The 11,900-nt window shown below is 33.9% G+C and overlaps 1 protein-coding gene across 1 annotated transcript in view; it reads right to left on the minus strand.

The window, feature by feature from the left end:
• Positions 1-11,900, minus strand: part of LOC117116305 — a 15,802-nt gene that overhangs the window by 712 nt on the left and 3,190 nt on the right. The window contains exons 2-7 of the mRNA XM_033260327.1: positions 10,140-10,145; positions 9,667-9,742; positions 7,841-8,368; positions 7,361-7,420; positions 6,168-6,227; positions 8-3,172 (exon numbers count right to left, since the gene is read on the minus strand). Of these exons, the coding sequence (XP_033116218.1) occupies positions 8-3,172; positions 6,168-6,227; positions 7,361-7,420; positions 7,841-8,368; positions 9,667-9,688 (3,835 nt within the window). The 5' untranslated portion in view covers positions 9,689-9,742; positions 10,140-10,145. The remainder of the gene's footprint in view (positions 1-7; positions 3,173-6,167; positions 6,228-7,360; positions 7,421-7,840; positions 8,369-9,666; positions 9,743-10,139; positions 10,146-11,900) is intronic.

Raw genomic sequence — 11,900 nt, forward strand, 5'->3', positions numbered from 1 at the left:
CCTCTACTTGAAAGCTCTCTGATCATATCATTCATAATATCACCTGTTAAATTACAGTTACTCAAGTGAAGCCTATCTAGTATTGGAGTAATTAAAGAAGCCAGTGAAGCACCATTAATTGTACTGAGATTATTACCATCGATATAAAGAGACTTTAATCCTAACTTGATCCCTCTACTTGAAAGCTCTCTGATCATATCATTCATAATATCACCTGTTAAACTACAATTGCTCAAGTGAAGCTCAATCAGTTGTGGAGTAACTGACATTAAAGAAGCCAGTGAAGCAACATTAATTGTACTGAGATTATTACCATCGATATCAAGATACCATAATACTAACTTGATCCCTCTACCTGAAAGCTCTCTGATCATATCATTCATAATATCACCTGTTAAATTACAGTTACTCAAGTGAAGCCTACATAGTATTGGTGTAATTAAAGAAGCCAGTGAAGCACCATTAATTGTACTGAGATTATTACCATCGATATCAAGAGACTTTAATCCTAACTTGATCCCTCTACTTGAAAGCTCTCTGATCATATCATTCATAATATCACCTGTTAAACTACAATTGCTCAAGTGAAGACTATGTAGTATTTGTGTAATTAAAAAAGCCAGTGAAGCACCATTAATTGTACTGAGATTATTATCATTGATATAAAGAGACACTAATTCTAACTTGATCCCTCTACTTGAAAGCTCTCTGATCATATCATTCATAATATCACCTGTTAAATTACAGTTACTCAATTGAAGCATATGTAGTATTGGTGTAATTAAAGAAGCCAGTGAAGCAACATTAATTGTACTGAGATTATTACCATCGATATCAAGAGACCTTAATCCTAACTTGATCCCTCTACTTGAAAGCTCTCTGATCATATCATTCATAATATCACCTGTTAAACTACAATTGCTCAAGTGAAGACTATGTAGTATTTGTGTAATTAAAAAAGCCAGTGAAGCACCATTAATTGTACTGAGATTATTACCATCGATATCAAGAGACTTTAATTCTAACTTGATCCCTCTACTTGAAAGCTCTCTGATCATATCATTCATAATATCTCCTGTTAAACTACAATTGCTCAAATTAAGGTCATTCAGTTGTGGAGTAACTGACATTAAAGAAGCCAGTGAAGCACCATTAATTGTACTGAGATTATTACCATAGATATAAAGAGTCTCTAATGCTAACTTGATCTCTCTACCTGAAAGCTCTCTGATCATATCATTCATAATATCACCTGTAATACAAAAGTTTAAGTGCAACTTTTTAAGTTTTGGTGAATTGGTCAAAAGATGAATTAAAAATATAGTAGTAATTGAACTTTTATTAAATACTTGATAATGTCTAATATCATAATGCATATCAAGTTTCTTATATTCAGCTGTTAGGTATTTAATATCATCATCAGCACACACTTCAGGGATAATATTTTCTAACATATAATTATGATCTCGTATAGGAAACAGTATGTGAGCGAGCATTTTGCCTTTTTCTTCAGATGACATTTTGTTACATAAACTTTTAAAACGAGGTGGTGTAACTGATAGCCTTAGCGTCATGCCATAAATTATTCTCGTAAGTTTAATAAAATGCTCATCTTCAAATACCTCTAAAGATGGATTAATATGATGAATATATCTCATAAGTGATTTACATATGCCATTAACATGTGGTTGTATTTTTAAGTGTGTCTTGGTCATGTGATCAATTAGTGCTTCTTCAACAGAAACCTGGTGCTCTGCCTTCAACGATCTTAAATAATTCTTCATTAGAGAGCGATATGTTGAGAGATCTTTTGTCAACCAGTGAATAAAAAATTTTCCCACATTAGCACCAAGGAATTGTATTGTAAATGTTCTTGCCATTTCTAAATATTCACTTTCTCTTATAATCTCCCATTCATCCTCATCCAATGGAGTAAGTAAATGTTTTAAGTCCCCTGCACACTCATTCTCTAACCCTGCTGTCTGACATAGTTTTGAAATGTAAAATCCTACCAATGACTCTACTATCAACTTGTGAGGAGCTGTAAAACATTGTTCAAAATCAGTTTTTGAATGTGGTTCATCTAGGTAGACAAATCCTAGTTTTAAAGCCAGGAAAACCATTTCTTTTTTTCCTTCTAAATCTCTACTGTTTATCGAAAGTTGGTTTCTCTTTAAGCTTTTATACATGCACTTTCCTAACATAAGCATTGCATGTACATACTCAATGGGAGTATCACTGAATTTAGTGATTTTTTGGGTATTGCCTTCTTGTTTGTTGAACTGATTCAAAATGCTGCGAAAAACCTCTTTAAAAAGATCAGCTTTATTAGTTGGAAGACTGTGCTTGTCTTCCCACATAGTACATACTGAGAGTAGTAACATTGGATTCTTACACATTAAAATTACTTCAAGATGTTTAAATCTATAGAATTCCGTATATAGGTTCAACTCTTTGATAAGAGAATCTCCTAGTTCAGGTCCTTCAAAGTAATCAAAGTGTTTCTTAATATATTTTCTTATGTTCTTAGCATCGAACCCCTTTACTTTCACATGAACACTGCTCACTTTAATAAATTCATTTATGTTTTCTGATCGAGATGTAAGTATCACATTGCTGTCTTCCAATTCCTGTTTTTTAAAAAGGCTTATTGGACATACATTTCCATCTTCTAATTCGTCCAATCCATCTAACAACAATACAATCTCATCATCGTGTCTTAATATGAATCTTTTTATTAACATCGGATCATTCGGAAGATAAGTTTTCATTTCAAAATCATTTAGATTACTTTGTTTCAAAATTACATTAAAAATATCCTCACCTTTGCCAATATCTCTGACATTTATCAGAAACACAATTTTACCTTCAAATGTTTTATCTGAATCATTTGCCCAATTGTAAGCTAAGTACCTGAGAAGAGTTGATTTGCCAATACCACCTTCACCTTCTATGAGAGTTCTACATGCTGGTGTGGATTTGATAACATCTAAAAGCTCCTGTAATGTTACTGGCTCGCCTTCTTTCTTATTTTTTTTCAGTAGCTCCAGATCAGTAAACATATTGGCAATATCTACTTGGTATAATGTACGTAAAGTAGCTGGTGTGAACCGGTTGACACGGCAGCACAAATTTTTTTGTCTTTTGAGTAGATAATTTTTGATAACGGTATCTAGATAAGAGGAGAAAATTATTAGTAATTCTTAATAGGCTGCAAGCGAAATGATGCAAATACAACATTGCTAGGAGAATATTTCTATTATATGACGCTTTTTACAAAATGCTTCACATTCGACAACAATAAAACATCAACATACTATGAAGTAATTACTGTAATATATGAGCATCAGCTCTGGACACTCACTGAATATTACTTTTTTAAGAACCTTTTAACCTTTGCAAAAATTTCAATTATTCATTTAAATGTTTTTGTGAGGGTGATTTATGTACGATAAGGGGCAACTTATTCTAATAATAAGAACAAAGAAGCAAGAATGAATTGTTTGGAGCTTTGGTTTTCATGTCTATCAATGAGGTGGTACCTAATATGCTTTAAAACTTTTGTAGGGAGTTATTATTGTCTTGAGACATTTTTTAAAAGAGAATTACTGTAGAGTAATACGATGGGTGGTCATGAGCTTATAGTGTATATTTTTTCCAAAAAATCATTCAATATCTTTGTATATATTTAAGTTGCCATTTCAGGATGTTTACCAGCTCTGGTATTGGTCCTGTTAAACACATTGCGCGCTGTGATTTGGTTAGAACTAGCGGTTTTGCAATTGTTAGTTGTTTTAGTGTTTGAAACCATGTTTACTGGGCACAGTGGTGTGGTTAAAGTTTATTGTTTTCTGTACCCCAATTCTGCTGCACAAGTGTGTCGACTCCCTCAGATCTGGGAACCTGCTGTTTTAACGAGGCAAATTGCATATTGCCGAGTGTTGCAAGACCGATCCACTGTATGCGGGCCACAAACTTTTTTTCTGCAGTACACATAAGCAACATAGATTTCTTTTAGCCAACCAGAACATAGGAAGCCCACGACGACGTCCGACATACTCATGAAGAATTGATCAGAAGTCTCACCTCGCTGCTACTTTCGTTTTGCAGAAGGGTGAAATGAAAGCTTTTGCATGTTTAAATAGTAGGGTAGGCAATTAAGAGAGCACTGGGTTACAATTCATAGGGTGGGTTATTAATTAAGTGCCCTAGCTTACTATTTATATGATGGGCTATTAAAAAAAAGCACTGAGTTACTATCAATAGCGTATAGGTTATTAACAGCACTGGTTACTATAGGCCAACCAGTAGGTTGTTTTACGCTGTTATCAACTATCATATAGTTGGCTTGATTATTATAGGCTTGATTCACTATGTGGTGGTGTATATGCATTGGTATGTAGGCCTAGTACCTTAGTACTAGTAGTAGTAATTGAATTTTCTTGCAAAGTGCTCTTAAGAAAAACATTATCAAGTTATTTTGAGCTCCTTGGTAAAGAAAATAGGCTATGTATGTTGCGAAAAAAAAAAGACCCTATAAGTTTTCGATTTAGTTAGGCATTAGAAAAATGTTATTATGTAATTGAATGTAGAGTGATATTATAATTGATTATGTGGAAATATGCAGTTGGTGCACGAGAAGATTAAACAACCTTGTATTGATAGATAGAACAGAGAGGAAGAGGGAAAATTAAAGGACCAATGACTAGTTTTGAAGCCTTATTTTTTAAGGATGAGGGCAGAGAGACTGCCGATGCTCCCCAAATTAAAAATCCTGCCAGACGGAGGGCTAAGCTTCCCCGACGGGGTGGGGGCTATAGCCCCCCAGCCCCCCTCTGGCGCCACCACTGTTGTGTAGGCTACATCATAAATCTTAGGTTCTCTTAGACGGTCAATACCTGTTTGTCATTGCACAGAGTATACTACTAGATACTTTGGACTGATCATCCTCACCCACACAAAAAGGATCCATACTTGACTTGAGTTTTTTTTATTTTTTAATCAGAGCGAACGATTACGTGTTCACGTCATCGTGGTTTCCTATGTTCTGATTGGCTAAATGAAATCTATATTGCTGTGTACTGCAGAAAGAATATGCATGCAGTGCCACATTTCATCTAGCTATTGGAACAATATTGTATGTAGCCACCATTCGTATCTTAGGTTCAATGTTGAAAGTGTCGGCTTCCGCATTTTCTCGTCCTGTTAAATTTTTGGCGGATTTATGAATGTTGTGAAATGCTAGGGACCAAATTGCCTTGTCATGTCTGCCAGATCTTTCGCAGGCCTGCCTAAGTGATTCAGGTAAGTTACTGTGGAAATATTATCTGATACTATATGTACTGATTTCCCTTTGTAGAAAAGTGCCATCAGTGCAGCGCTCAATTCTTGTTAGTTGGAAGGCATACTTTGTAGTCTTCAGTTTCAAAAGCCTGCTGCATGATTGATTATTATCCACGATGCCCAACCTGTTGTAGATGCGTCTGCACTGGATGTTTACGTAGGTAAGCAATTGTTTCAACTCTTTATTGCGATCTGCTGTCAAAAACCACTCATCAACGAACAGCGCAGTGCATATCCCACGTGTATGCACATTGGTAAGAACTGGCCTCAACGTTTTTGCAAAAAAATTATGGTGATGCAAGACCACATGGAATCCTTGTCCAACAATAATATTGTTTTTTTCCACTGAAATCATACGTACGTTTGATGGTCTTTGGCTACAGGTACATGATAAAAACCATCTTTAGAGTCCAATATACAGTAATAAATAAATCCTTGTTTACAACACTAGATGAAATCACATTAATTTTTTCATTTGTAAATTTCTTTGTCTCAATAAATGAGTTCAAGATGTTCAAATCAATAATTGAAAGCCACTGTTTTTTCCCTTTATTTCAGCACATTTAATGGTGATACTACAGTACTAATGGTTTAAGATTTTCATACAATATGATTTTCAGATAATTTTTTTAAGTTCAATGTGAAAACATGAGTTCATGTCGCGACATTCATGCCCAAAGAGGGCGCTTGTCTATTGTAATTACTGACATTAAGTTTTGCAGTTTTATTGGTAGAGCAGCAGTACAGTACATTGATTAACAAAATGTGAGAATAGATTTACACCATAATAGGGGTTAATTTGCAGTTAAATTACTTTACCATACCTTGGTCGCCTTCCAACATCAATTTTCGTCTTTTAGATGCTGTCGGTTTGAGTTCACCATCTGTAAAAAATGAATAGTTGAGTGTTTTTACTTTGAATATTTCATCTATATTAAGGACTGAGCATCACCTGGGCTAAGCATCGTATATTATGTGCTCTAGGCATTGCCTGGGCTCAAAGCATCAGCTAGCTAGGCCTAAACATTAGGCCTAAAAAAAATAGTTTGTTTGCCCTTCATTTTTTTAAATTATAAAAAGGGGCGGGTGGGAAATATCGCACATCAGACAACAACTTTCAACTAATTTGTAGAGCATCTGGCAAAAATTAAAGGTAAATAATTATTATGTAAAGATTACTATGTTCATCTGTAAGTATTCTTATCTATAAGTTTGTATTTAATATATGTATATTTGTATTTAACTGTTTAAGAACTACATAAGGCCAAAATGAAATTAATGTTATCTATTTGTATATTTAAAATTAATATTTTGTATTCCAGTCGCGAATCCAGGAGAGCTACAGTATAAAGTTCTGTAGTTAGTAGACAAAATGGCGTCTGCATGCCTCGAATTCATTATGTTAATTTTGAATTGAAAGGTTGTTATTTACAGTATATTACTTTGTACTCTTTTTTGTTTTGTTTTACTTTGTGTATTGAGGGTCTCTAATGATCAGCTTCGGCTGGATGGACCACCCTCAATAAAGATTGTTGAAATAAAATATAAATAAAGACCGCTGTAGAACGGGGACTAGAAACGCGAGATTTTAGCACATTTAAAATAAGTAATGTCAATGTACTCCCAAGATTACAATTCTTTTTTGATAAAATATTAATGCATCTTAAGCATTCTATTGTCCTGTTCAACCATAGGTAGATCAAGTGCGATCGCGAATGAAACAGAGGCCTAGCTTGGCCTACACTACGTATTGGGTCTTTTCTCTCATCTTCTTTAAATGCTAAACCAGTCAAACTATGGTCAAATTTTAGTTAAAATATCATTTATATTTTAAATGATATTAGAATGAGACATTTATTTTTACTTTCTCAAACTTACTGTATAATTGGAGCACATAACTTTTTTTGAATGACATTTTCAAAAGGCTCTTGAAAAAGGCCTAGTTCGATTTTTCTATTTTGAGACGCATGCAACAAATCGGCACAAAATAACAAGGGACCATACTTAAGGGCCATACCTTGGTCACCTTTCAACATCAACTTTTGTCTTTTAGATGCTGTTGGTTTGAGTTCTTCATCTGTAAAAAATTGAATAATTGTTAAGGATTTTACTTTTGAATATTTCATTTTATCTAAGGACTTAAGTATCACCTGGATCTAAGCATCATTATGTGCTCTAGGCGTTGCTTGGGCTAAAAGCCTCAGCTAGCTAGTTTCTAAACACCAGGCCTAAAAAAGTAAATTGTTTTTGTTTTTTTTAAATACTCATCAGATGGAATAAAAATAACCCACAGAGGCCTAGAACGGCAATATTTTACATCAGACAACAACTTCAGACTAATTTGTAGGGCATCTGGGAATAGATAAAATATACAGTAATTGTCAATCAACAACTAAGAAGAAGTCCACAGCATGAACAAAAGCTTGTGAATATTTTCAATGAAGTTTGTTAGTCTGTAAAGTGTTTAATAAAGTCATAGATCCCAGATTAAATTTACCTTCTAAAAGAGCTTCCACAGCTGAAAAGAGCTGGAGTCTCTCCAACCTTTCAATAAATGCTTTCATGTTTTCTTCACAAATTACTCTTCTGTGCTCTAGATCCCTAATCAAATGCCATCTGTCTTCATATTTCTTGAGTAGTGTGTTAAATGAACCATTCAGCGTTGCTACATCCTCTTCATTCAATGTCATTCCTAGTTTTACCAGCTTTTGCCTGTACGATGTGAATTTTGATACTGTTAAATTCTTAACATTTTGGAAAAGTGGAAGCAGATCCTCATTCTTTGGTTTGAATCCAAATTGTTTAGTTATGTTTATGGTATCATACAGAATACTAAGATCTGTTGGACTCAGACTCCCAGAAGCATGCAAGTTGTTCAGCAACTCGCGCATTTTATTAGCTTTATCTAGTGTACTAACATCAGTCAAATCACTGTACAGTACTTTCAGCATACTGATGGATCCAATTCCATCATACCATTCTGATATATCATGCAACAGCTGACGATAATCCTCATCGGAAATTCCTAGAAAAAATGTAATAATAAACATACTGTAAGTCCTTGAATTGAAGCCTACTGGGTTTAATCTCGAGATGGAGCCCATCTTGAATTGAAGCGCCATCCCAATTTTTAGTTTGCAAAATTAGCCTTGAAAAGAAGCCCTTCTAAAAAAAAAAGCCCATAGGCTTCTTTTCAAAATGGCATAGGCTTCTTTTCAAAATAATACAGTCACATACACTGTACATTAATTTTAGAAAACAAAATAAATTAAATACAAGCTAGGTTTATAATAATAATAATAATAATTATAATTATACAGTAGTTTAGGTGATTTAATGCCAGTTAAATACACTCCATGATACAGATTGATGTTACAATCGCTTTATTTATTGTTTTACAGTACAATTTCACAAAATGTACAGCATTCAAACGTGTTTGATCTTTAGTATATTTATAGCTTTGTCACCTACTAGGGGTAATGTTTTGATTGGTCACAACACTTTGGGTACATGTGCATATGAAAGCTTGCAAATATGGATAATTTTTCATTCCTGATGATGACATAATTAATGTCAAAATATTGAATCCCAACACGATGGCGTGCATTTTTTTGATACTTGGAGTGTGTATTATACTATCTTATCTGAGATTAATCAGTGCACCTTTTGGTTTTACGTATTGCTGAGTATTAACTTTAGTGTAAAGTTTTGCTACAAGATATCACATACCTTGATTTGATTGCTCAGATTTAATAAAGTATAGAAGCCAGCGTGACTTTACAGGGCTCACATCCAAATCTCTCACACTACTCATGGAGAGGCTATGCTCCTCTCCATTAATTCATCACCATCACTGAACGTGTTACATTGGTAATTAATAACTCATTTCATCTTTTCCATCTTTTTGCACCTGTCTCTCTAGACTTGCCACAAGTCTCTTATTTGTTATTATTTTTCTCATTCTGGACAGCGCCACCAACGAGAAAGTTAATTTAGAGATAGACGGAATATGGGACGCCAATTAAATTAGGTATGGCGCGCACTAAGTGCAATAAAGAGTGATATCCTAAAATTAGGGCCTGGAACCCAGGCTACTGTCTCTCCTACACAATTTTCAGCATTAAAAGGCAAACAAACAATTTACGCCTAATACTGGTTCACTAACTCCGAGTGCAGGAACCTTTAGGATACTAAACACAACATTTTTTGTCAGTAAATAGAAGATTCCAAATAAGTACAGCACACCATATGAATAATTATACAGCTAGTAATGAATGCAACCAGCATTATTTTGTTAATGTTTATAAAACAATGTTAGCTTACCCTTTGTGGTTTCTTCTGCCATATTGACTTTCTTTTTAATAAACTTTTACCAGTTGTGGTACTTTATACACTGTGGCTGTCTCTTATACACATCTAGATGTGTATAAGAGACAGGTATAAAAAAAAAAAAAAAAAAAATGTTTTTGTAAGAAAAGTTTGTAGGCAAATGCCAGTAGGTTTTATAATGAAGAGCATTGAAACGTCAAATCAAAACGATATCATTATCAGATAAAACTTTATTTTCTGTTAAAAGAAGAAATTGTTTTGCTCAAAAACCAATAAGAACAAAATAAGAACATTCTGAGCCTGAAATCGGCCAAAAAATAAGATGATTGAGCCTGGCCAAAATTTTACCGGTTCTTACCAAAGATCTATAATAACAAGATAGCGTTTCTTCGCAATTTCTGCGTGCAAATTCTGTAATAAATAACGCAGTGTAGGATGCCCTCTTGCAATTACAATTACTTTTCAACTTTGACATCTATGATCTCAGCGCAAATTCTGGAACAACCGCCATAGTAACAACTAGCTAGGACGCTTTCATTCAATTACAATTACTTTCTATAAAGATCTTATAAACACAAGATAGCGTTCGCCGCGATTTACCCATACAAATTCTGTATTAACACATGAACGGCGCCCTCTTGCAAAATTGAAAACATTTGAACCTTGACCGCGCGACTTTTCATTTATGCGTAACAATTAGAAGGGTACGATTTACAATGCGCCCTCTAATTAGAACATAAGGAATAAATTAACGTACTTGGTAACAAACTTTGGCGTAACGCGAACACCCTACATCAGATCAATGGCAACGACTAGGACGCCCTCTCCCAAAACTGACTTTCCTCTGCCAAATCGAAGCTTCTATTAGTAAAATCGTGTAGAACGTGTCTTGTGTTTATAAGATCTTTGCTTTCTATTGTTTCCTGTGTGAACTGGATGCTTCTCTTTATGATACGAAATTCGCGGAGAACACTATCTTGTAATATTATAAGATCTTTGGTTCTTACTCTATAAAAAAAGTGTTATTTTTATGGACTGATGTGATGTAATCGGTAGTCACTCCTTAGAGGTCACAACAGCGAGGTTCACATGCATATTTATGAGCTACATTTTTCAACCGTGGCCTATGCATTATTCATAGGAAGTGTTTAGCGAATTGAGGGGAATGTACAATAGCTGAGAAATGGAGCACAGTGCTGCCCTTACTATACTACTTTATCAATAAACTATGATATATGTCATGTACTACTGTATCAATAAACTATGATATATGTCATGTACTACTGTATCAATAAACTATGATATATGTCATGTACTACTGTATCAATAAACTATGATATATGTCACGTACTACTGTATCAATAAACTATGATATATGTCACGTACTACTGTATCAATAAACTATGATATATGTCACGTACTACTGTATCAATAAACTATGATATATGTCACGTACTACTGTATCAATAAACTATGATATATGTCACGTACTACTGTATCAATAAACTATGATATATGTCACGTACTACTGTATCAATAAACTATGATATATGTCACGTACTACTGTATCAATAAACTATGATATATGTCACGTACTACTGTATCAATAAACTATGATATATGTCACGTACTACTGTATCAATAAACTATGATATATGTCACGTACTACTGTATCAATAAACTATGATATATGTCACGTACTACTGTATCAATAAACTATGATATATGTCACGTACTACTGTATCAATAAACTATGATATATGTCACGTACTACTGTATCAATAAACTATGATATATGTCACGTACTACTGTATCAATAAACTATGATATATGTCACGTACTACTGTATCAATAAACTATGATATATGTCACGTACTACTGTATCAATAAACTATGATATATGTCACGTACTACTGTATCAATAAACTATGATATATGTCACGTACTACTGTATCAATAAACTATGATATATGTCACGTACTACTGTATCAATAAACTATGATATATGTCACGTACTACTGTATCAATAAACTATGATATATGTCACGTACTACTGTATCAATAAACTATGATATATGTCACGTACTACTGTATCAATAAACTATGATATATGTCACGTACTACTGTATCAATAAACTATGATATATGTCACGTACTACTGTATCAATAAACTATGATATATGTCACGTACTACTGTATCAATAAACTATGATATATGTCATGTACTA

The sequence above is a fragment of the Anneissia japonica genome, unplaced genomic scaffold (genome assembly GCF_011630105.1).
Source record: "Anneissia japonica isolate Jap-2015-1 unplaced genomic scaffold, ASM1163010v1 scaffold287602_len1038180_cov171, whole genome shotgun sequence".
Lineage (NCBI taxonomy): Eukaryota > Metazoa > Echinodermata > Crinoidea > Comatulida > Comatulidae > Anneissia > Anneissia japonica.